At 41.4% G+C, this 25,405-nt stretch overlaps 1 protein-coding gene across 7 annotated transcripts in view; it reads left to right on the top strand.

The window, feature by feature from the left end:
* Ryr2 (ryanodine receptor 2) overlaps positions 1-25,405 on the top strand; it is a 600,588-nt gene that overhangs the window by 344,961 nt on the left and 230,222 nt on the right. For all 7 annotated transcript variants that reach the window (XM_031357976.1, XM_031357968.1, XM_031357974.1 and 4 more), the window contains 7 exons: positions 5,163-5,281; positions 6,460-6,593; positions 7,812-8,053; positions 12,693-12,885; positions 14,592-14,808; positions 16,992-17,096; positions 22,394-22,497. In XM_031357976.1, the coding sequence (XP_031213836.1) occupies positions 5,163-5,281; positions 6,460-6,593; positions 7,812-8,053; positions 12,693-12,885; positions 14,592-14,808; positions 16,992-17,096; positions 22,394-22,497 (1,114 nt within the window). The remainder of the gene's footprint in view (positions 1-5,162; positions 5,282-6,459; positions 6,594-7,811; positions 8,054-12,692; positions 12,886-14,591; positions 14,809-16,991; positions 17,097-22,393; positions 22,498-25,405) is intronic.

Below are 25,405 nucleotides of genomic sequence, written 5' to 3'. Positions count from 1 at the left end.
TGGACATTTGGGTGAGCACAGTAGCAAATGTGCCATCTGCAGCCTACTTGATTCTTGAGGTAACAGATACCTGATTACATGGCCTGAAAACCTTTCTTGTTCTGTAGGTCTCAGTTTTTTCTTCAAGACCTATTAAGGAAGGGTCTGAGACTCCTTATCTATTTAACCATTGATGAGAAGCTGAAACTCTGGGAACTATGGGTACTGCCATACCCTCCAGATCTACTAGTGTGGCAGGAACCTCTGGATATGGCCCTGTGCTCATAAACTCACAGCAGCTGTGGCTTCCTGCACAGGACTAGCACAAGATCAAGCCAGCCCAAATTCTGGCATACAATGGGAATGTGCTGCCTGGGCCCCATTGTTTATCAAAGGAGTTATTGACAGTTGACAGGAATGATTGTCCCTTTCCCAACAGCTGCCTGCCTGCTTGCTTTCTTGCTGACTTGCTTGCTTGCTTTCCTCCTTCCTTCCTTCCTCCTCCCTCCCCCCTTCCTTCCTTCCTTTGGATTTCCCATGTACCCACATATAGCCCCACATCTGTCCATGGTCAGACATGAAGTTAGGAGGGGACTCTGTTGGAATGGATGTGGTCAGCTAGAGGGGAAATGGGGTGGATATGATAATGTATGTAACTGTCAAGACTAAGAACTTGATCTGACATAGGCAGTTTTGGGGACTGTATTTCACGTACATCTCAGGGATTGGGGAGTAGTAGAAGCAATGAATAGGGCCCCTGGGCCCTATCTTTGTCACCAACAAGACACTACAAGTCGAAAGTTGGATGGTGGACTTTATATATTGGGTCACAGCCATAACGCAGTGTTTTGCACACTTTACTCAATGTCTACTAGAGGAAGAAAGGTCTTGTACCCTTTTATCCATGGCATGCTGTCAGTATTCCATGTGAAAAGTTATTTAGTCCATTGTATAAAATAGTCTTTAGGCTGGCAGCATGACTCAGCAGGTAGAGGTACTCACACTAGGCCTGATATCCTGACCCACACAGTGGGAGAGAACTCCCAAAGTTGTCCTCTAACTTTTGCGACATGTTGCGGTACACATGCCCACTCATACACACAGTAAACAAACATCAAATAAATAACTTTAATATACATTAGAATAAATCAAAGTACTTCAAGACTACATATGTAGCGTTATATGAAGCATTATGGATTTTTGTGTTCAGACTTGGACTCTGTCCCTAAAATATCTCTTTATGTATATGCCAATCTAAAACAACAATGAAGAAACCTGAATCTAAAGCATTTCTGGTCCTGATGTTGCAGGCAAGGGGAGCTCATCTTAAACATGCTGTCTTCCTGAATCCTTACCATTCTACCATTAGATTTCCGTTCAACAAGAAGGCAAGGCCAGGCACTTACAGGCACGTGCTTGAGGTCAAAGGAAAGCAGAGGGGAATTGAGTCTATGTCAATACTGTGAGCTCTGAAGTAGTGTCATCTTCCTTCTGCATTGTGCTCAAACCCAAGAGCTCATAGAGAGACTAGCCCACTGGATGCACTCAATGATAAACTAAAAGAGGAAAATCAATTAAAGCCAAACAGCATAGGAACATCTGGTAGCATTTGTGATTCAGGTTACCACTGAGCATTTGATTAGCTTTTGTTCTTTGAGACTCATGTGACCCAAGCAAGCCTTCTACTCAAAGTGTAGTGGAGGATGACTTTGAACTTCTGATCCTGAAGTCTCCAATTCCCTAGTGCTAGCTAGGATTGGATAACAGGTGTGTACCATCATGGGTCATTTTAGGCAGTTTTGGGGATCAAACCCTGGGTTTCATGCCTGCTAACCAAACACTCTAGCACCTTACTGAGCCACATCTTCAACCTTTATTATCTTTTTAAGATATAACAATGTATCCAAATAAAAATTTGAATAATATGGAAGTTTTGATATGGCCATTTGATTGTTGGATCTTGAACTGCCTAGAACTGCAGTTCCCTCTTCTTAACTGTCCTTTGGTAACTGTGCTTTCTTTGTCCTTCCTAAATCCTGGCCCCTTCAACTGAAGGGAGTAACCATCAGAAGCTTAATTTGGCTGAAGTGTATGTTATCGTGGCATTGCTTTCTGTCTGCGCTTCCTCTCAGTAGGTTTACCCCAGGAGTCTCACACTCAGCTTCCAATTCCAAACGTTAGTCTCTCCCCTTGGCTCATTAGTTTTGCAGACACCTCTCTCAGAGTGAGTTCTATTACTCTCTGTGTGCACAAGAATATTATGCGCTGGCTCCCATTTTCACCTCTTCCCTGATTTTGCAAATCTGTGTTCCATTTTCACACTTAAACTTTGTCATCTTTCCCCCTCCTCAATATCACATGAGCTTGAGAAATAATGGGCTTATTTTCTTCTTTGGCCTCAAAATCATTCTGAAAAATTCAAAATACATGTAATGTCGTCTTTTATCTATTAGCCTTGAAGCCACAGCTGTTGCAATCACAATTTTTAAACTATGAATTTGGATACTAATGTGATATATAAATATTTTCTTTCTCCATTCGTGTAAGATATAGAAACTCTACTTATGGTAACTGCCATTTGCTTTACCACTTAGCTCTTGGTAACAAAAAGAAAGAAAATTCCATGCTGTTTCTTTCTTTCTTTTTCCCTTTGTGTTTGCGAGAAGACTTAAAAATAAATTAGTCATTTATCTTATACTAAAATTCAAATCATTTCTTATTTTAGTCTTTGTGTATGCCTATGGTATATGTAAATGTATGTATATGTGTGTCTGTGTGCTTGAGTGCAAGTGTGTACATGCCATGGCATATGTATGGAGGCCAGAGGACAATCTCCATAGGTACTGGCCCTCCATTTCTCCCTCTGTTTGAGACGGCCGTCCTTACCATTGGTCACTGTGTATATAAGCATGGCTGACCCATTCATTTCTAAGGATTCTCTGTCTTAGTAGAGTCTCTGTTTCCACCTTGCTTTCAGTGCTTTGTTCTCCTATTACCGTTCTTCTGGTTCATAGTATGTGCTCTTCACATCTAGACCTAGACATGTGCCTTTGTGGATGCATCCAGTTTTGCTGTGAGCCTTTGCAAGCCATTATTTGCTAAGAGTCTTCCAATTTTTGGTGTTTTGTTTTGTTTTTGTTTTTGTTTTTGCTACCAACTTCCCATAAAAAGGTAATGCCTCGGTCTGGGCTGCTGATTCAAAGTACCACAAGTCCCAGAAATGTGTTACTGTTCTCAACCCTGGATGCGTCAGAACAGGGCCTTTGGGTTTTGTGTCTGGACCTCCTTGTCATTGACAGCTCATCCTTTTCCTGGGTGGCAGGGACAAGCCCTTCTCCCTTAGTCTTCTTCCTCTGTGTGTAATCACCCTTCTGATTCCCTCAGGTTTTGTAGCATCCAGATAAATATTTTAGAGCCCGTGTGCCCCCAGGTCTTGAATACAGCCCCTCAGTTCTGATTTGTAGTGGGGAGCAGCCACAGTCAGGGAATGAATGCATTAGGACAGCACAATAAAATGTGTTAGTAAAAGTAGGCATCCATGTGCAGACAGTAATAAATAATGGGGAGAAAAAAAGCCGCCAGGATAGTGTGGGAAATCTACTAACAGTGCCTTCCATCAGTGGTATCACGTTCTATACAGGCACAGGATGATGAGTTTGTTTTGTCGCCACAGTTTAGGTTTTGGTGACAGTGTGGGCAGCTTTGGTACAATAATGTCAGCATCTCTAGCTCAAGTCTTGGCTTCTGGAATTTCTGTTATCTTTAATTTTTTGCTTTCATTATTATCAGGCCGTCGGACAACTGCTAAGTTAGCCCCAGAGTTTGAGGTGCTAAATAAATTGAATATCCGTGGATATTGTAACAGATTAACTCACAGCAGAGAAGCCACCATCCATTGCCCTCACCTGCACAGGACAAGGATTTGGGTCAGGTGTAGCTCCTGAGAACTTGAGGGAATGACTTCTACATCCTTTTGTGAACTTGGCATCACAAGCATCTGCTCTAAGAAAGTGAATTCCACTAGAGACATAAGAACGTTTCTATGGGATCTTAAAAGCTTCTTCCCAATGTGGTGCGGTCCTTAGAGAGAGAGAGAGAGAGAGAGAGAGAGAGAGAGAGAGAGAGAGAGAGAGAGAGAGAGAGAGAGAGAGAGAGAGAGAGAGAGAGACAGAGAGAGACAGAGAGAGACAGAGAGAGACAGAGAGAGACAGAGAGACAGAGAGACAGAGAGAGGGAGACAGAGACACAGAGACAGAGACAGAGATACACACACACACACAGAGAGAGAGAGAGAGAGAGGGGGGTGGAGAGAGGGAGAGAGAGAGAGAGAGAGCGAGCCAGCCAGCCAGCACTCTGCATGCCATGGTTACAGACAATTGGCACCATCATTATTGGCAGAGATGAGCGACAGTGGATGGCTAGTTTATTTTTTTATTATTGTTGAAATTACATTTGAGTTTGTGTTTATGTGTGCATGTATGAGTGTGTGTGTGTGTGTGTGTGTGTGTATGTGTGTGTGCCACAGTACACTTGTAGAGGTCAGAGGACAACTTGAAGCTTCTACCATGTGTATCCTGGGGATACATACTCAGGTTCTCAGGGTTGACATCAAGCACCTTTATCAGCTTGAGCCATTTTGCTGGCCCAATGGCAAGACAATAGAAAAAAAAGGAACACGCTTTTCAGGTACCTTTTCAAGTTGTCGGGCTTGGCTGTAAGTGCTTTACCCATTGATCCCTCTTGTTGGAGGATTATGTTTTAAATGCCAGAAAGCTTCAGGATCTGCCCTAAGCTACTGTCCATCCATGTTTGTCTCAAATGCTGGCCCACTCTGTGTGCCTGCCACTCAGGCCTGTTCTGTTCTGTCCTTCTCTCTGTGACTGTCTGGAGAGGATACATTTGCTGAGTTCCCCAAGCCTGCCAGACAGCTCTCTATTATACTCCCAAGATACGGTCACCTTCCTCAGCTAAGCTCCACACCTTTCTCCACTGGGATTTGTCATCTTTGGATATCTGTCTGTTCTGGCAAATGGCACCTGTTGCTTCCCACAGTGCCCTGTGGCAAACAGATTGAGCACTAAGTAATGACATGTCAAGCAGAGAGAGTGCAGTTGAATGAAAAAAATGAAAAGTAACTGGTTCTCAAAAACGTCAACCTACTTTCTGCTTTTACTTGTCTGTAGGTATCCTGGAGGTCCTCCACTGTGTGTTAGTGGAGAGCCCAGAAGCTCTGAATATCATCAAAGAAGGGCACATCAAGTCCATTATCTCACTTTTAGACAAGCATGGGAGAAACCACAAGGTAAGTTAGCCATCTGATTCCATGAGTGAGCTCTAGAATCATTAAATGGTGGAGTGGATTTTATATTGCAGAAGACTAGAAGAGAGGATTTTAAATGCTTTTGCCATAATAAATATAAACCAGGGAGAAAAATAGAATAAATGTCCAGCAAGCCAAAACAGAATATACTGAGAGCCCAAAATATCTAACATGTTATATAATGATTTAAAACAAGGGAAAACAAAAATATTATCTTTTTTTCTTATTTAACAAGCACTTTGAACATTTTACTAATTTCCTACTTTATAATTAGAAAATGAAAAGATACTAATAAAATAAATAATAAATGTATGAGGAGATTGATTCATTTATCATGATTTGAACATGATACTACATATGCATGCATCTAATCAGTGCCTGGTAGCCAATATATCTTTGTGGTTTTTGTCTTCATGTATCAGTTAAAAATAAATTAGTAAATTAAGATGTATGCTAACATGATTTCAAGATGTGTTGAAGTTGTCATGAGTATTTTCCATCCTTAGTTTCCATGGAGTAAGATTGTTCAATATATAGACATCACAACTGTGGGAGCACAAGCAGTTCTTGCTTTGTATGTGAAAGAAAACTAGGAGTCCTTGGGATATCTACTGTCATGTTAAAGTGACCAAGCTGAGGCTATGGGTAAGGGACGATAAAGTGCTCATGAAAACGTGAGAACTAGAGTTCAGACCTCCCGCATCTACAGGAATTCTGGGAAAATGTACAGCTTTCTATAACCCCAGGGCTTGAGTGGCAGAGATAGGGAACACCCATTCCTCCTACCCCTTCCCCTACACATCCAGGGCAAGCTAGATAACTAGAGTAGTCAAACTGGTAAGCTCTGGGTTCAAGTGAGAGACCCTGCCTCAACCTATAAGGTGGAGAGAATGATTCAGGGAGATGCCCAACATCAACCTGTCTTTTGCATGCATATGCACACATGCATGTACACACACACATTTGAACATGCATACACACATGAATGCACACCATACATAATACACATGCACATTTCTCTCTCTCACACACACAGAGTGAGAGAGACAAAGACAGAGATGGGTCAATAAAAATCAATCATAGTTGTGGTTGTGTTTGCCTTGTGGAAAGTGCTGTTGATGCTTGAGTCACGGCCAGCTGGAAGTGCCATCTCTCCCCAGGTCCTGGATGTGCTGTGTTCTCTCTGTGTATGCCATGGAGTTGCTGTCCGCTCTAATCAGCACCTCATCTGTGATAATCTCCTGCCAGGACGAGATCTCTTACTGCAGACCCGTCTTGTGAATCATGTCAGCAGGTGAGTAAGTTCCCACAGACATTGTCATCTCTTCACACCACAGCCAAGGAACTCTCTCCCTAGGAAGCCAGCAGGAGGGCTGTTTGCTTTCCTAAGGAGTTGTATGTGTCTCCCCCACTGAACAAGTATTGTTCTCACCAAGCAGATGGGTTAATAAAATAATAGATGAGCCGAGCAACATGTGGACTTAGCGAAAACAGTTGTGTGAGAGAGTGTCTGTTTACTGGCACCTTGAGAAGCAGGCTGTAGCTGCACTGTTCTTCAGTAGCCCATAAATGTGCCTACTACAGGTGATAAAAACAGTAGTCCTCCAAGCCTAAGGATATCTCAAACTAAATAGCTAAGGGAATGTCATATTCCACTAGACCTACCCTTTAGGGGATCTGTTAGGAGTTAGGAGTGTCACCTACCAGCTGCTTAGTTCTGCGATTTGCCTGTGGCTTGTGCTGTATCTTGTGAGCTCTCCTTGGTGCTGCTCTGGTCTGACCTTTATAGATTCGGATGTAGCTGTTGAGAACCATGCTGTGCCATTCTTCTAGATAAAGAAGTCAGTAAGCCAGAGAAAAAGTCAACAAGCTGTTCTGTGTGGTAGAGTAACAGGGGCTTTCCTGAGCCTTCTGACTGCTTTATCCTTCTATAAATAGAAGTGGTGTGAGATCTAGATGTCCAGCATCTAGATGTGTATCAGTTTCTGAAAGACTTATTTATGAGATGCAGTTTATGAGTTTGGGTGTGTGGTATGTATGTGTGCCACATGCATGCCTGGAGGACAGAGGAAGGCATCGGTCCCCTGGAGCTGGAGTTATATATACCTGTTGCCATACAAGACCAAAGCAACTTGGGAAGGAAATGTTTATCCTGGCTGGCAGTTTGCAGGTACAGGTGGGAGAAGGCATGGCAACAGGTGCATGAGATGGATGAGCTCTTTGCGTCTGCATTCAGGAAGCAGAGAGGTGAGTGTGGGCACTTAGCTTGCTTTCTCATGTTTGTTTAGCTCATGACCCAGGCACAGGGAATGGTACTGCCCACCTCAATGAACTAAATCTAGAAACATGATCTGAGATATGTTCAGGAGTTGGTCTCCTATATGATTCTAGATCCAGTCACTCTGACAACATCGGGCATCATAGATGTACATCATAGAGGATCAGGAATAATATTTAAAATAATGAGTAATGAAACCAATGGAAGTTTTCTTTGTCCTTTTCTGTCTAAAAGCATGAGACCTAATATTTTCCTGGGTGTCAGCGAAGGGTCAGCACAGTATAAGAAGTGGTACTACGAGCTCATGGTGGACCACACAGAACCCTTTGTGACAGCAGAAGCCACTCACCTGCGAGTGGGCTGGGCTTCCACCGAAGGCTATTCTCCATACCCAGGTGGGGGTGAAGAGTGGGGCGGCAATGGCGTTGGTGATGACCTCTTCTCCTATGGGTTTGACGGCCTTCACCTCTGGTCAGGTAGGCACTGTCCCTTTTCCTTAAACAATTTCCAAATGGCAGTCTTATGGCCCTGTTGTACGTGTCTGCAGGCTGAGAACAAATGGCGGTCTTATGGCCCTGTTGTACACGTCTGCAGGCTGAGAACAAATGGCGGTCTTATGGCCCTGTTGTACACATCTGCAGGCTGAGAACAGTTGTTGCTCAGAACTTCAACGCTGAGAGGATGAGTACAAGAATTTAACAAAAAGCAGATGTTTTACAACAGTAAAAGAAGCTACTTGCATTAGTAGTACATTTCCAAAGGGCTGGAAAGCTTGTGAATATGTGTTTAAAAATGATATTATAGTGCATGAATGACCTACAAGAATCTCATATGCTTCTGAATCACTTTAACTGGTATGTACAAAAAGATTCAGTGTTTATCATCAAAATCATATACTACAATAACTACTTTAGATTCCTAGGAGTTACTGTAAAAGCAGAAGCCGGTCAAATGGAAACTTCATGGGATCAGTCCATGCGTGACATGGCTTGACGGATGTGGAAAACTTAAAACTGCATGAATTGTCAAGAAACCAGCCTCCAGTTCTTAGTGCTGATTTGAACACCTACTGCAAATGCTATAGGTGCTCTTTCTCCAGATCATAGATAGGTTTAATTTGGTTTATGCCAAAGCTTAGTCCTTGCATAGTAATATGGTATGATTTTTGCAGAACATTATTGCTTTCAGATGCTAAGTTTCACCTGGATATTGCAGGCATGTTCAGTTCAGGAAGTTGCATTTCTAAGACAGTTCCGGGGTGACCTTGACATTCCTTATACTTAGTATGTAGAAGAAACAGAAAGTTACCTTAAATTGTAAACACTGAACTTTGTCTATTAGTTGTGAATGGTGTTCATTTAATAGTGTAGAGGCCTAACAAATTCTGAATTAGGGCTTAAAATTTAAGTGAACTAAACCCAAGAGTTGATAGTAAAAAGATAAATGAGCTCAAAGCACTCTGTAGAGTTATATCTTTATAATAAGAGTTATTGGCCTTCTTATCCAGTTCAAGTGTCTTGGGGGAGCCATGTTTTGGATAGCTCATTTAACTCTTGGAGTTTGTGGCTAAAGGTCCCAGAATAGCTTATATTGCCTCCCTCCAGGTGCATGAGCCAATCAGATCAGAGCTATAATGCCTTCCTTGTTCCTATAGTAATATTCTGTAGTCCCAAGATCAGGAAAAGAGTGCTCAGCCAAATATAGGGCTAAGTTCTGTTTTGTGGTATATTTGATCTATAATGCTCTGAACTCCACCACCCTCACTTCTGAGAATTGCTTCATGGGAAATGGGCCCTCTGCTGGATGAATGAGCCATGTTGAGGTGTTTTCTTCTAGGCAATTGTTGGAGGAACTTGCTCAGATGACACATCCTCACACTACTTTATTGGGCATTTCACTACTTCTGATCTTAAGTTCACCTTGAGACTTTCCCTTTTAACAAATCAGAAGAGCTTCACACTGTTGCAACTGAAACCTGGGCTCTATGCACTTATGGCAAAGAGCTAAATGGAAAACTAAGGACAAAGCATAATGACTATGTGGATGTGCCACAGTGAGATTGCCGGTCACAGACTTCCTGGAGAAAATTATCCTAAAAGTCTGTAGTCAGGAAAACTTGTCTTTTAACTTTAAAATCTTTTCTTCGTGTGAGGGTTTTTGTTTGTTTGTTTTTTTGTTGTTTGTTTTTGTTTTTTGTTTTTTGTTTTTTGCTTTTTGTTTTTGGTGTGTGTGTGTATGTATGTGTTGTGTATGTGTGGGTGTGTCTGTGTGTCTCTATGTGTGTGTGTATGTGTTGTGTATGTATGTATGTGTGTCAGTGTATGTGTGTCTGTGTGTGTGTCTCTCTCTCTTTCTCTTTCTCTCTCTCTCTGTGTTGTGTATGTGTGGGTGTGTCTGCATGTCTCTATGTGTGTGTGTGTATGTGTTATGTATGTATGTATGTGTGTCGGTGTATGTGTGTCTCTGTGTGTGTGTGTGTGTGTGTCTGTCTGTCTGTTTGTCTGTCTCTCTCTCTCTCTCTCTCTCTCTCTCTCTCTCTGTGTGTGTGTGTGTGTGTGTGTGTGTGTGTGTGTGTGTGTGTGTGTGTATAGAGGCCAAAGGACCATCTCTGGTATCAGGTTTTGCCTCCCACCCAATTTGAGACAGGATCTCATTACTACTGTGTAGTATAACCCACAGCTTCCAAAGATTCTCATGTCTCATCCTAGGAGTGCTGGTATGATAGTCATCCATGCTACTGTATCTGTCTTTTACATGGGTTCTGGGGATCTGAACTTATATCCTCATGAATATGTGGCAAGCCTTTGTCAACACTGAGCCACTTCCCTGGCCCCTTGTCCATCAACAAGTCATTATTACTGCTGTAGTGAAGAGCCGTGTTTACTCCACTTAGGGCTTATGGCATGCTTTACTAATGTGGGGTTCTGTCCACAAGGACCAATGGAAAGTAGATGAAATTTGCCTACGTTCTACATCATATTCATACAAATGGAGACAATGTCCTTGGAGTTGCTCTCATATTTTTCTTCCTTTTAACAGTTGCTGTTGGATTTAAAGCATCAAACTGGCAGTTTTTAAGGAAGAACACATGTTTTACCACTGAACACTGTGTAATTAGAGACCAGTATTCCTAGGAACAGATATTTGACTTCAAGTCAAGTTTTGAAAGACATCTTCATTTATTCTCTGATAGTCAACTATGTACACCATTGTTATCAAAGCAGCTCAGACGAGGACAAGAATGGGAAACTCATTAGAGTTTTAGAGAGTTGAAACTTTTAGAGAATTGAAATTAAAAAAAAAATCTATGGAGGAAGCTGTGAAGCAATACAGTAAAGATCAGTGTAGATTCAGCACCCAAAGCTGTGTGTCTACCTGCTATTCCTCCCTGTGGACTGAAGCAGAAAACAAGGGGAGTCCAATGGAGTGAGTGTGCAAGGAGAGGCCCTCTGCCTGGAGATGTGACTATGCACTTTCCACACTGTATGTGTCCTTCAAACCATGGCCTCTGGTTCTTCAATGACCTGTCTTAGCTACAGACTTTCTAGAGCAAATGGCATGGATGATCCTTTAGTTTTCATTAGCTTCACCACGCAATGTCAATCAAACTGAGCAATATATTGGATTGTAGTAGATGTGGAATTTTAGCATCATGGCTAAAATAAAATATTCTTATTAGCTGTGGGTCTTGACATTAACAAGGGAATCAACAATTTCCCAGGAGCTGCTTGGCTGTCATGTTTTTGGTTCTTCTTGTTTGTAAAGCTGCTCTTACAATATTCAGGGAATTCTAGAAGTCGTACCTAATAATGATTCTGATGCTGGAAGAGTTACATATTGATAATATCAAAACAGTGTCTACATTTTAGAAAGTGGAGGCTATCTACCACTGGTATTTTAATTGTATTCTTACTTAGAACATATGCCAGACATAAAAAGGTGTATGTGTGTGTGTGTGTGTGTGTGTGTGTGTGTGTGTAGCTTATGAAAAGTGTGGGGAATGGAGATGGAGAGGTGTCTCAGTTGGTTCAGAAGACCTGACTTTGATCCCCAGAAGACATGATAGAAGGAGAGAACAGACTTGCACAAGTTGTTCTCTAACCTCGAGAAGCTTATCATGGCCACACGTTTGTGCCTGAGTGCATGTTTACATATGCATCTGTCTTAGTTTCTTTTTTATTGCTCTGAAGAGACACCATGACCAAGGCAACTCTTATAAACAAAGCATTTGCATTTAATACAGAGCTTGCTTCCAATTCAGAGGTTTAGTCCTTTATCATCATGGGAGGGAACATAACAGTAGGCATGGAAGGCAGAATATGGTGCTGGAGAAGTACTTGAGTGCTACATTCTGATCTGCAGTCAGAAAGAAAGAGCAATGGATGTGGTCATTTGCCAAGGACTATACAAGTCAAGTTGCAGGTGGCTGGGTGCTATTGGAGTTAGATGCTTTTGTATCCTCTGATATCATTTTATTTCCTCTGAGATAATTTCTGCATCAAATAGCATTCAAATGCATGCAGAAATTTCTAGAAATGACAAGACCCATTTTCTATCCAAGCTCTGTAGCACCGAGAGAGAGAGAGAGAGAGAGAGAGAGAGAGAGAGAGAGAGAGAGAGAAGAAAGGAAAATTTGCTTTCTTTTTGATCAAGAGTATCATATCACATGATACTTATTTTAGAGATTCATGCAAGATACCCATCAAAAAACCAATTTCAGTGAGGAAGCATCCATTTTGGCTTTCAGTTCCAGGTGATACAGTCCATCATGGGGGTGGGGGGACATGATGGCAAGAAGCAGGAAGTAGGAAGCAGGAAGCAACTCGTGATACCGTGTGTACAACCAGGAAGCAAAGAGCATCATTGCTGCTGTCAGCTGTCTTTGTACTCCTTGTGTAGTTTGAGATTGCAGCCTAGGGGATGATGCTACCCATCTTTAAGGACTAGATACCGGAGGCCTGTTACTTTGGTGGTTCTGAGTCCTGCACAGTTGACAGTGCACATTAACCTTCATGGTGGATTCTTCTCTTGGCTTTGGTCCATCACTCTTACTGTGTGACTCAGAGGGTGATTCTTCATGTTAAACCTCACCTTACTTACGGTTTCCCTCAACAGGTTGTATAGCTCGAACCGTGAGCTCCCCCAACCAGCACCTGCTGAGAACTGACGATGTCATCAGTTGCTGTTTAGATCTAAGTGCTCCTAGCATCTCGTTTCGCATTAATGGACAACCTGTGCAAGGAATGTTTGAGAACTTCAATATCGATGGCCTGTTCTTTCCAGTTGTCAGTTTCTCTGCAGGAATCAAGTTAGTACTTCTCTGCTGCTCAGTCTGCTCGGTCTGTTTCCATTCTTCTCACACTTCCAGAGAGGACTCTCCCCTCCTTCACAAACCTTAGTCCTTTGTTCTAAGATGGCTATTTTCCTATGCATGTCCATCGTAGGACCCCATGTCTTACATGTTCATTGCCCTGTGGAACACTTTGGGGGTCTCCTGCTTTCAGTGAAACTTCACACTTATTTCTCAAGTTTATCATGTTGTTTTATAAAGGAGGAGGGATAAAATTCTACAAAAGAAAAATAACAACAATAACAAAAAACCCCTAAAAACCAAAAACTTTAATTCTATGATGGCTTGTCATAGTAACTTCCCATGTTGTCATCCATTAGTACATTTATGTGTCTCCCTAGTAGGAAAATTCTCCTATTTCTACCAACTGTCTATTTCTGCTTTGGTTGCTCTTAGAGTTATAATGATTTCCAAGGAATATTTCTAGTTATAAAGTAGCATACTGAAAAAAAGTAACCCAGAGGCATAGCTACCCATGAAGATAATGGCCGTTTCTGGTGTATTTATACAAATTATGCTTCTTTCTCTAAGTTTGTGTATTATTTAAAAGTTTTGCATTATTTTATCTACTTCCTTTTCGGGAATAAAAATGAAAAAACAGAAAGTTGATTATAAGGCATTAAAAATGTTCATTTTTTTTTTTGTAAGCTGAACACCTGCATTATTACTGTCACATGACTGTTTCAAAGCTCCTTCAATAAAGCTCACATTGTATTTAATTGAACATAATGCACACAGAATCTTAGTGAGTACTTTGCTGTTGTTGAAATTAGCAAAGTATTTGAACTATGGTCACCTGCTTTCTTCAGCAAGCAGAGCTGACACTTAGGGCTTCTTTAAGGAGTTTCTCTAGGAAGTCAGATTCAATACAGTGGCTGCTTTTTCCTAGCAACTGCTCAGATCCTATCTTTTTAAACACACAGATAGTTAGGCCCCATCCTCACTATGTCTGAATAGTCCTTGGTTGCCTTAGGACATATAGTGGTTGAAAACATGTCCCTCATTCATGGAAATATGGTAATGCAACTTCCATCCTGAAGCCGTTCTTTCTAGGTCATCCAGTGCTGGGTCATCACTAACCTGTGAATACACTCGAGCTAAGTTTTCTTCCTCGGTCATGATGATGCTCTTGTGTTTAACCTCTTAGGGGGAGAGGCTCTTAGATTCCTAAGTCCCAAGACTAGTATGATAATTGTATTAGTTACTTTGCTGTTGTTGTAATAAAATACCATGACAAAAAGAAATAATTTGTTTATTTTGACTTGTAGTTCCTAAGTTCAGAGTTCATAATGGTAGGCAAGACATGGCATAGCAGCTAGAGAAGAAAGCAGATGGTCACATTCCCATCCTATGCAAGTAACAGAGCCAGAGCAGGAAGTGGGGTGAGACTGTAAACCTGAAAGCCCATCTTCAGTAATGCATTTCCTCCACCCAAGGCTACCCCTCCTAAGGGTTCCAAAACCTCCCCCGAACAGTATCACCTGCTAGGGACAATGTGTTCAGATGCATGAGGCTATGAGGGACATTTTTCCTTTAAGCCATATTTGGGGAGTATGTGGCTTGTGACAGTTAATTTTGTACCAATAAATGATACTAATATTTTTAAATTTGAAAACTTACATGTATATCAAAGATATCATGACACAAACTTGCTTCCTTTTCAGGGTTCGTTTTTTGCTTGGGGGGAGACATGGAGAATTCAAGTTTCTCCCTCCACCTGGTTATGCAGCTTGCTATGAAGCTGTTCTGCCCAAAGAAAAATTGAAGGTGGAGCATAGCCGAGAATATAAGCAAGAGAGGACATACACACGAGACCTGCTGGGTCCTACAGTGTCCCTGACCCAAGCTGCCTTCACACCTGTTCCTGTGGACACCAGCCAGGTACAGAAAGGGACACAGGTGGCTGCTGAATTGCAGGGGCTCTCAAGCTTGTTGTATTGTAGCCCACAGTAGTGCTCCTTCAGCCAGGCAACTAACTGGTCTCATAAATAATGTGCTCCTCTTTGTTCTCCATTTGTATATTTTTCTACTCTGTGTTTTGGTCTTCCATGGAGTAGTGTCTCAACCTGTTATGCTACTTTCACAGTGCCCCAAGGTATTACAGTTAAATTGTTAAATTGTTTTTCTTAAGTCTGTGTTCAGGATAGTCTTGAAAGTTTTATTACAGCAATTAATTTTGGGGCTGGAGAGGTGGCTCCCCAGGTAAAGGCACTTGCCACCAAGGATGACCTGATTTCTGTTCCTGGTACCCACATAGAAGAAGGAAAGAACTGGTTACCTCAAATTGTTCTATGACCTCCACATGCATGCCTGAATGCACACGTACATGCACATGCATGCACACACACACACACACACACACACACACACACACACTCACATATACATGAGAGAAATACAAGTAAGAAAAATAGAAAATAATTTATATTATTTAGTTTATAGATGCACATTATACTTTTTAAAACTAAGTATAGCAACATGATGGACTTATTTACAAACTACATAAGTAATATTAAGATGAAATAGCATAGGGTGACTTGCTAGCTGAAATAATGTGCCACACATGAACTAATACCACATTGACACACAAATTTTGGAACAGATGTGTTTGATTTTTCCGTGCAGATGCAGAGGTTTCAGTCTCTTTCCATACAGATACAGTTATAGTATTGAAGATACTTAACTGACTTTTATTTTGGGTTGGGATTGAGGTTGTGGTTCCAGTTTGAAAATGCCCAGAAACAAACCTTACTTTGGGGACAATAGCCACATGACAGTTGGGATGTATGGATGTGTATTTGACCTAAGTTATTACCCATTACATCACAAATAGATGACGAAGGGCTGTGACCTTGGGGACAAGTGTGTGTATGTATGTGTGTGTGTGTGTGTGTGTGTGTGTGTGTGTGTTGGGGGGGAGGGTGGGTGTGATACATGAAGCAATATCCTAAGTTTGAGAGTGAATTAAATACTGCTCTATAATAATATATAATGATATAATAGCTTCAGTGATGTTGATTAGATCATTCAGTCTGATTATTAGTTTTGGAACAAGGAAGGCATTTCTAAAATCTAAAGTTGACTTAATACCAGGTCTCAGAAACTTCTGTTTTTATCAGCCATTCCATCATCCTCCCCTTATTTGGTAAACCACCTTGGTGTTTATTGAGAGGCTCCTGAACACTTTCTCCTTCTAATAGGATAGTGTGAAGGATAGGCCTGCCCTGCTCCTTGAGTATATGTTGGGGACACACTGAAAGAGGCATAGCAGAGTTCATGGTGAACCTGTCATGATTGTCAGATGCTCGGGATCACAGAGCCAGCATCCCATTCAGCCTCCTGACTTGCTCTGCACTGGGGCCTGTGGACACTGGTTGGGTTGCCTTAGAATACTGGGCTGATTTCTTTTTCTGACTGATGCGCACTTTGTTATTGGTCCATATCTCCTGGCACTTCTCAGTTGTCTCCACCAGTGCTCTTGGAAACTTTTCGGGATTAAGCACCCTGACACCAAGGAGAGTAGAAGAGAGGAGATGTCACTCAGTGGGCTGAAGCCATGTTTTGATGCTGGGTCTAGTTCATATTTTCATTCTATACTGTAAAATTGCAAGGTACAAGATTTTACAGAAGCCTGTGTGGTAGTCAGCAGGTTGTTAATGGCAACGACCCATCATTTAGCTCTTTCTCCAGGTCATTCTGTTCCAGGTAGCAAGAGAAGCCATGCTTGGCGAATAGGCAATGAGAGCAGTGCTTCCGGTAAATCACTAAATCAATCAATCAGAATCCAATAATTGGTCTTTTCTACCTTATTGTACTTCACCCTGTTCTCTTTGTACACATACACACACACACACACGCACACAGACACACACACACACACACAAACACATGCAGACACACACATGCACACATGCACACACCGTGAAATTGCTGGTTTAGAGTCCAGTGGTTTTTTAGTACCTTAGTGCTCTATGAGGCATTTCTTTTGGCTCTAAGCAAGGCTAGTTGGCACTGTACCTTCCAGCATTTGTTTCTGATGAGTGTTTTCTCCTCTTTTTTTCCAGATTGTGTTGCCTCCTCACCTGGAAAGGATAAGAGAAAGACTGGCAGAAAATATCCATGAGCTCTGGGTGATGAATAAAATTGAGCTTGGCTGGCAGTATGGTCCGGTATATGATTTTGAAATTTATCCTCCGATTCTGTTCATAAATCACTTGGAAAGATAACATTTTCTTGTTGAACCTGCTGTAGTGTGACATGAATCAATAGAATAGATTTTTTTTTGAGGCATCTTAGCTCTCTGTGTCTTTTTAAAAGCCAAAGGGAATGAATGTAGTAACGGCAGACTCCCTGACTCGAAAGTTGCCAGTGTATGGATTGAAAGTTTTACTTTAAAAATCAAGTTAAATATAGATAATGAGCCTTCATTTCCCAGCTAGAAAACAGCAAGAACAAAAGTCAAAATTGGAATGAAAATAAATATGTCATTTTGTTTTTTTTTCTCTGTGAGCCTATGGCAGCACAGGCCTGTGGGCAGATGTTCACAGTTGCCTCCATGGTTTGAGGGCGGGGTGGCCAATAATAGTTGTATATGTTTCTAAATACTAAGTGAGGGTTTTACTTTATAATTTGTCAGTAAAACTTTGCTTTAAAAAATAAGCATACAACTCTATGACATCTCAGTTTGTAATAAATGTGTTTTGTCAGGATCTTGGTGACACTGTGCTCTCGGGACACTGTTATGCTAAGTATCCCAAAGACCTGCCTGCTCTTTCATGATTGAATTGGTATGGAAATTAGCACGTTCTTCCATGACACATCATTGTGTCATGTTGAGCTCTGAATGGAGTACGTGATTAGTGTTGGTAGTTGTGTTAACTGTCCTTTTAGAATCTCACGTAAAGACTATCAACTTGGGAGATAACAGTTACAGAGCACTGGACTCTGGTCATTATTTCAGTCTCCCTGATGGGAGTCATGCAGAAAATTTCTATAGAGTCATCTTGGCAGAAGATACATAGTTATGAGGAACATCTCATCACCTGGAGATTACATTTTCTGCCTTCTACTTTACATAGTTTTTCTTTTCCTTTTTCTCTTTTACTTTTCTGAGAATATAATTACATCATTTTTCCTTGATTTTTTTCCTCCCATACATATATCCCTCCTTGCTCTCTTTAAAATAGGTAGCTCCTTTCCCATTATACATGTATATATTTCCATATATCCTACATATATGGAAAGCATATGTGTGTTTGAATTTTTTCCTAAGTATAACCTGTGTAGCCTGTATAATGTTACTTGGGTGTGTGTTTTCAAGGCTGACCATTTGGTATTGGGTAAGATTCTTTGACCTGTTCTCAGCATTCCTTAGGTTGCCTACAGCTCCACAAACTCACATCAAACTCCCTGGTCTTTTGGCTCTTACAATCTTTGTGCCCCTTATTCTGCAGTGTCTCTTGAGCCTTAGATGAATGTGTTCTGCAGATATATCCATTGGGACTGGGCTGTACAACTCTGCATGTTGCTTGGTTGTGGTTTTCTGTAGTGGTCTCCATCTGTTGCAAAGAAAAATATTCTTGATAAAGGGTGAAGACTACATGTATCTGTGGATATTAGGACAGATGTTTAGATAGGTTGATAAGGATTATGCTGATTTAGAGAAGCAGTGGTTGTGGGTTCTTCTTAAATATCCATGATTTTACTACCACTGAATAGTTAACTAGGTGTCTAGTACCAGACATGTTTTTTATCTTAATGGATAGATCTTGAGTCTAATTACAGAGCTGTTGGCTATTACCAGTATATTTGTGCCACTACAGTCCTGTGAGATTATCATGCCATGTTGGTTGTTGATTTGGTTCATAGATGTCATGGGTGGATACAGTTGGTGCCCTCCCTACTTTGGAAGCTTGCGCGGTGACTTCTTGTCCTTGCGGAGGAGACATCCACATCAGTTCCAGCCCAGTGGACTTTGGGCCGTGTTTCTGAAGCACATGATGTCTTCAGCAACAGACTTGCTTTATACCTCTGGTGGGCAGGGGGCAAGGACTATAGCAATAGGCTGTATGATTGGGGAAACACTTGGATAGCTTTGCAACATGCCACACCAGCTCAGTTACTAGAGCATGGGAGTCTTTTTTTAAACAGTATAACTTCTGAAACTTCTAAATAAAGATTCCATCCTCCATAAAATAATATTCAGACACTGCTCAAACTGGCAAAGACTGGATACCTTCATTTGGGCATCGTTCTTTGGCTTTTTTGTTCTTTGTTTGCTTTAGTTTTTGTGAGATGATAGGAATTCACTGTGTGGCCTGAGCTGGCACTGAACCCCATGGTCATCTTCCTGCCTTAACCTCCCATTTGCTGGGCTTACAGATGTGAGTCACTCACCTTGCTTGGCTTCATTAAAAACCAAGGAAATAGATAAATGCTAAATATAAGATTGAATCATGGGCTAAAACTACCAGGAAGAGAGGTTATCAATGTGTCAGCTGACAGAGGAACCCTGGACAAAATTCACCAAAAGTTTCAGTGTGGAACAAGGATGTTATAGTCTTGGAAGATTAAAGAAGAGTTTGTGCAAAAGACAAAATGAGTCGGGCGATGATGGCACACACCTTTAATCTCAGCACTTCAGAGGCAGAGGCAGGCAGATTTCTGAGTTCGAGGTCAGCCTGGTCTACAGAGTGAGTTCCAGGACAGCCAGGGCAATACAGAGAAACCCTGTCTCTGAAAAACAAAACAAAACAAAACAAAACAAAAAAAAAAGAAAAAAGAAAAGAAAAAATGAATTCCCATGTAGCAGCAGCCATTTACTGGGCCCATGCTTAGACAAGATGGTTTTTCACAAGATTATAAGAGGATCTCAGACAAATGGTTTCCAGCAACTACTAGTTATGTGTTTTGTTTAACAACAGAATGAAGGAGTTCTCATAACACTTTGGTTACACCTAGTTCCATTTAGTATCACATAGGCTCTTCCTACTATACACCAAGCCCTCTGAGTTTCCAGGTACTACAGGGAACTGCTTGCTCTCCAGCTAAGGTGCATCTTCCAGTCCTCTTTTGACTTTCTCCTTTGAGCCTTGGTCTCACCAAGTTGACCTAATTGACCTTGAATTTACTCTGTAGCCTGGGCTGACCTTGAACTTGAAATCTCCCTGCTTTAGCCTCTTGGATAGCTGCAATGATAGACCTGAACCTCTGAGTTTGACTCTGTTTGGCTTTTGGGGACTTTGTGTTTGGTTGAGTGACAGACATACAATGTCAGAGTGAAAAATAAATATGTAGATCCTCATTTTAGAAATCAAAGAATACTTCTAGATGAGCTTGGGCGATCATTTGGCAAGCAGAGATCAGGATCATGATCTAGGCTGAGACTCAGTGTGTGTCAAAGGAGAAGAAATGGGACATTTCTGTGACCTGCCAGTGGCACAGTGTGGTCACAGGTTAGAGACCCAAGGTGCCATGGTACAGAGGAAGAGAGGTGAGTCTGGCCATGAAGATAGAAGGCATTTGACAAAGAGCTTTGGTCACAGTGTGATTTTATTTTATAGCGGCTAACATGGTGAGGTGTAACATGTGTTTGTCCCCGCACTGGGGCCCACAGAACTCTGATGATATGAAAGCATGAGACTCATGTGGCAGAGGCAGGGAAAGTAAAACATGTATTGGAAGAGAGCTGGGTTTCTGATACCCTGGCACCTAGAATGGGGGTTGTAAGACAGGCAGGCGTGTTTCCATAATCAAGAATAGGTTAGAGTAAGAGAGGGAAGGAAGAGGCAGGGTAATAACTCATTCTCTTCACATGGAAAGCATGACAGTGCTGTCTCTTCCCTGGCACAGGGTAGAGAAGTAATGGAGACTACACAGACGGGATTGTGTGGACACTAATTCATTCTTGCTTTCTTGTTTAGAATTTAGGACTCAAGAATTGGAGTCTTCAGTTCAGTTTTGTTACTCTGCTTCATTTCCAATTCCTATTCATTCCTAATGATCCAGAGAAAGAAAGAAATAAAGTCATGATTTCTAATTTGGCTCCAAAGGGAAAAAAAAGCTCATGTTTGCACACTTTTTCAGTGGCATATATAGAACCTGGTAATTATGCCCATGGAGTAATTTGTTCCCTCACAGCTTATGACTGTCATCAAGGTGCCACCAGGGCAGGGATGCCTGTGTAATTTAGGTCTTTACAAAGATTACAAAAATTTAATTACTAAGCCAAGAATAGAGGACATCTTCATTAATTCCTTCCTGCAATCTTGAATACAGTGTGACCACTCATGCACTTGGCTCTTACCATTGGATTTCACATTCTTGAATTCAATCACATGCAGGTTTATTAAAAAAAAAAGAAAAAAAAACCTCAAAAAACAATTTTTGTTGGTGTTAACTTTGAGTTCTTCAGGTATTGGAAGTCATTCAGAGGTGACTTAAAACATGCACGGGGAGGAGACGCATTTCATGGGCTCTGTGAACAGACATATTGCCATCTCAGAGAAGGGACTTGAGTTTCCATGGGTAATTTTGGGTGTGGGTTCTAGCAAGCTTGAGAAAATCCTACAACCTCGGTGGACATTAAGGAACAATGGCAAAGATTCCTGTGAAGAAAGTCTTTACTGTGCTAATCAGTCTGTTAAGGTCATGAGTTCATTTGTGATCTCAGAAGGTTATTATGAAGGCTGAGACGAGCAACCAAAACCACCCCAGAGTTTATGTGTGTCCAGTCATGTGGCTTATTCATATCCCTGAGCAGATTAATTCTAGATGGAAAAAGTATTGCTAAGTAAATCTAAAGTCATTGCCTGTATCTTCTCATAGAGTTCATTTCTATGTTAATGCCCTGTGTGTGAGGGGCATGGATATTATCTAAGGGCTAGAATGCCTGCTTTTGTTTTCTAGTGAAAGGAGATAGACAATAAATCGAGTACAGATCTATTCTTTTAGGCTTGGTATTGCAGGCCTGCAATCCCGGCGTACAGGAGGCTAAGGCAGGAGGTTCCTGAGACTGAGACCTATCTGGGCTACCTAGTGAATTCAAGGCTGGTCTGGGCTACTAAACTCCTCCCTCCCAAATGATTTCATTTATTACCTCATAATATTATGCACAATTAAGAGAAATAGTGAGTGGGGCCAGTGGGCAGATTACTACATTAAGAAGGCAGATGGAGTAAACTTCATGAAAAAATGAAAGATATGATCAAATGCTGGAAGGAACCCAGTGAGCATGCTCATGGGCTCATGAAGCCAGCATGGCAGAAACGTGTGGGAGCTGAGAACTAAGCTATGCCAACAGGAAAAGAGTAGGGAGTGTAGATCATGCGAGCCTTTCAATAGACTTTTGAGGATTCCAGAAGCTTCTCAGGGCCAGCTGCTAGGGAGTTCTACCTCCCTATTTGTCCCCACACAGCTGTGTTCTACACTGGAGGCTCCTCTATGCTAATTTCTCTTCCTGTTTCAGGTTAGAGATGACAACAAGAGACAGCACCCATGTCTGGTGGAGTTCTGCAAGCTTCCAGAACAGGAACGCAACTACAACTTGCAGATGTCACTCGAAACCCTCAAGTAAGCGCCTTTATATTTTATCAAGTTCAGGTTGCCAAGTGTTGACATTATCACTTTGATTCTGCCGGGAAGCTATTTCTAGTATATTTCCATGAAGTGCAGGTGGATTGGATGGATATTGGTTGGGAATTTGACTTTGAGTTGTTTTTGTTTTTTTGCTCATACATGGCTCTAGAATTCTTTGATGGTTGAAATTTCTAATTTATTTATTTATTATTTGATATGTCTATCATCTATGTACATATCCATCTATGTGTCATCTAACAATCATCTATTTTCAAATGAAACTTCTATCAGTGGGGTATTTACAATGTTTCTAAGAGGAACAAGTCTTAGTAGGGTAGGGAGTTCTCTTCCTATGTAGGATGGATATGGATAGACAGAATCTCTGTTCCTAGTTTTTATCAGAGGGTCAGGAACTGTGCTAGTCAGCTCTGACATCCTGCCTGGGTCTGCACCATGAACTGGAGGCTAGAGAATTCCCTATGCTTGTGGGCCTAACTCCTGAACCACTTGGCCTTCTTTGTTGGGTTCACAGCTGTGGCAGCTAGGAACTGTCAAAGTCCACATAGGCCTGTCGGTCTTAACCTAGGTCAGATCCGGTCCTACCCTGGCTCCGCCTTGTGAGATGCGATGGTCCCTCTTATTTTTATGCATTCTTGTTGTAAGTCACTATTTCCTGAAGGGAAGCCTATGATTGCTTAAGGGAATTAAAGATTACAAGAGTTCTAGAATCTAACTCTACTGCTTGGAGCGTGAAGCAGAGACTTGGCTAGTCACTTTTACAGGTCTGTGCTGATTTTAGATATGCAAATAAAGTGCTTGGAAATATTCATGACAATTTAAAGGAGAAACTTTTATAAATGCAACAATTTAAAAATAGAGGCACATACATTATATATCTTGATTTAAATGTTTTAACTTTACATAACAGTTTTTATTGTATTTATTTACCACGGTGTCAGACTGATAAAATAGAAATGAAGAGAAAGTTAGTCCTTCAACACCATTATCTTAAAGAGCACTGATTTAATGTATTTAGGGGCATTAATTATAGGAGTTAACCAGACTTTCATTTTTGATTATGGGCTTTCATAAAGGGAGCTATGCAACATATGTGTGTATAGTATATGCGTGTACATGTCTGCATACACACTCACACACACACATGCACACACATGTGTGCTCATCAGAGTTTGATACCAGTGCCTTCCTGAAGTACTTGCTACCTTATTTCCTGAGACAGTCTCTCACTAAACCTGGAGCTCACCAATTCAACTAGACTGGCTGGCCAGCAAGCCCCAGGGATCTTGTCCCCTCTCTGTCTCCTTGGTGCTGTGTCTATAGACATGCACTGCCACACAGACCTTTTAAATTGTGGATTCTAAGTATCCCATTGAAGTCTTCATGTTTGCAGAGCAAGTACTTGACTCAGAGCTATCTCTCTGCCCCCACAGAATCTTTAGTTTTTTTTTTTTTTGTTTGTTACTTGGCCAGTAGAGATTTGGGATATGCCATCTTGCTGTGCATAAATAATGTGGCTATGGTGGAATAATTAAAGGGATATGTTTTCAGATTTTATTTTTAAATTTTAATGTTTTTGAAAAATTGCATAACTTTTATTATTTTTTGTAGTGTGTGCATGTGTGTGTGTATATATGTGCATGTGTATCTGTGTATGTACACCTGTGGAGGCTAGAAGAGGAGTCAGACCCCTTGGAGCTGTAGTTACACTATAGGTAGTAGTGAGATGCCTGGCACAGGTCCTGGGAACTGGATTTGTGTCCTCTAGGAGAACAGCAAGTGTTCTGAACTGCTGAGTCATGTCTCCAACCCCTATGTCCCCTGCCCATCTTTGTGTCTATCCTTAGTGTTTTATGGAACTAGTTTCAGTCAAATTAGTCCCTTATATTAATGTGCTACTGTATTTGTCCCTTTGTTTCCTGTTTGCTAAGAGCAAGGAGTAATTCATGCTGAAACTACTTAGCACAGACTCCCAGTATAAAACCCAAATGCAGTTTCCTATGCTTGGCTAGGGCTCAGGGTGTGCCACTGTTGCTGATGGCAGTTTAATGTCATGCAAATAGACACATTAGGAGTGCTCTTAGGCTCTGTTGGTATCTTCCTGGAAATGGTGTGTGCACCCTAGGTCAATGAAGAACCTATTGAAGGCAGACTATGGCCAGGCTGGTTAAGCAAAGGAATGTATTCTCTGTCACCATGAGCAGCAGCTCTGGCACTCTGCAGCTCCGGCCTTGGTTTGTAGTCATGACATAACATTCACACATTTTGTTCCATAATTCATGGTGGCTTGTTATATGCTCGTATTTTACAGTATAATTTACTTAAATTTGCAGTGTATCCCTTGTCACTTTAACAATTGATGGCTAGGCCAGCTGAGTGTAGAAATGTACAAATTTGCATGGAGTATGCTAAACCTTTGACTGCTGTATATAATCTAATCTCCTTGCTAACAGCTCCTGCTGGCTGCTTTGATGAATCAGTAGACACCTGTGTATAGTGCTTTTCCCTGAAGGGAATGCTAATGAGCCTGCTCCCAGTTTCTTCTGAGCCTACCCCTATTGCGTCTCACAGCTAGCTTGGATTCTTGTGTATGGTTTCTTTAAAAGTCAGAGTAAAGGAGAAAAAGCTTGCTTCTCCTACACACATTTACACTGACAGGCATACCAGGTTCTTAGAATATATATGCACGGATGCCACATAGTCACAGGGAAGAGGAGAGGACTGTGGTAGGAGAGAAACTGCTTCAAGACAGAAACACATAATATATCATTATGAGGAGAGAGAGAGTGGGGCAGGCAGGAAGAAACAGGTAGACATGCTTATGCAAAGAGACAGAGAGATAGAATCAGATAGATAGACCAGACAGACACTTGTGACACACACA

This window comes from Mastomys coucha, unplaced genomic scaffold, assembly GCF_008632895.1.
Source record: "Mastomys coucha isolate ucsf_1 unplaced genomic scaffold, UCSF_Mcou_1 pScaffold7, whole genome shotgun sequence".
NCBI classification, from domain to species: Eukaryota; Metazoa; Chordata; class Mammalia; order Rodentia; family Muridae; genus Mastomys; species Mastomys coucha.
This window is presented reverse-complemented; position numbering and strand designations above follow the sequence as displayed.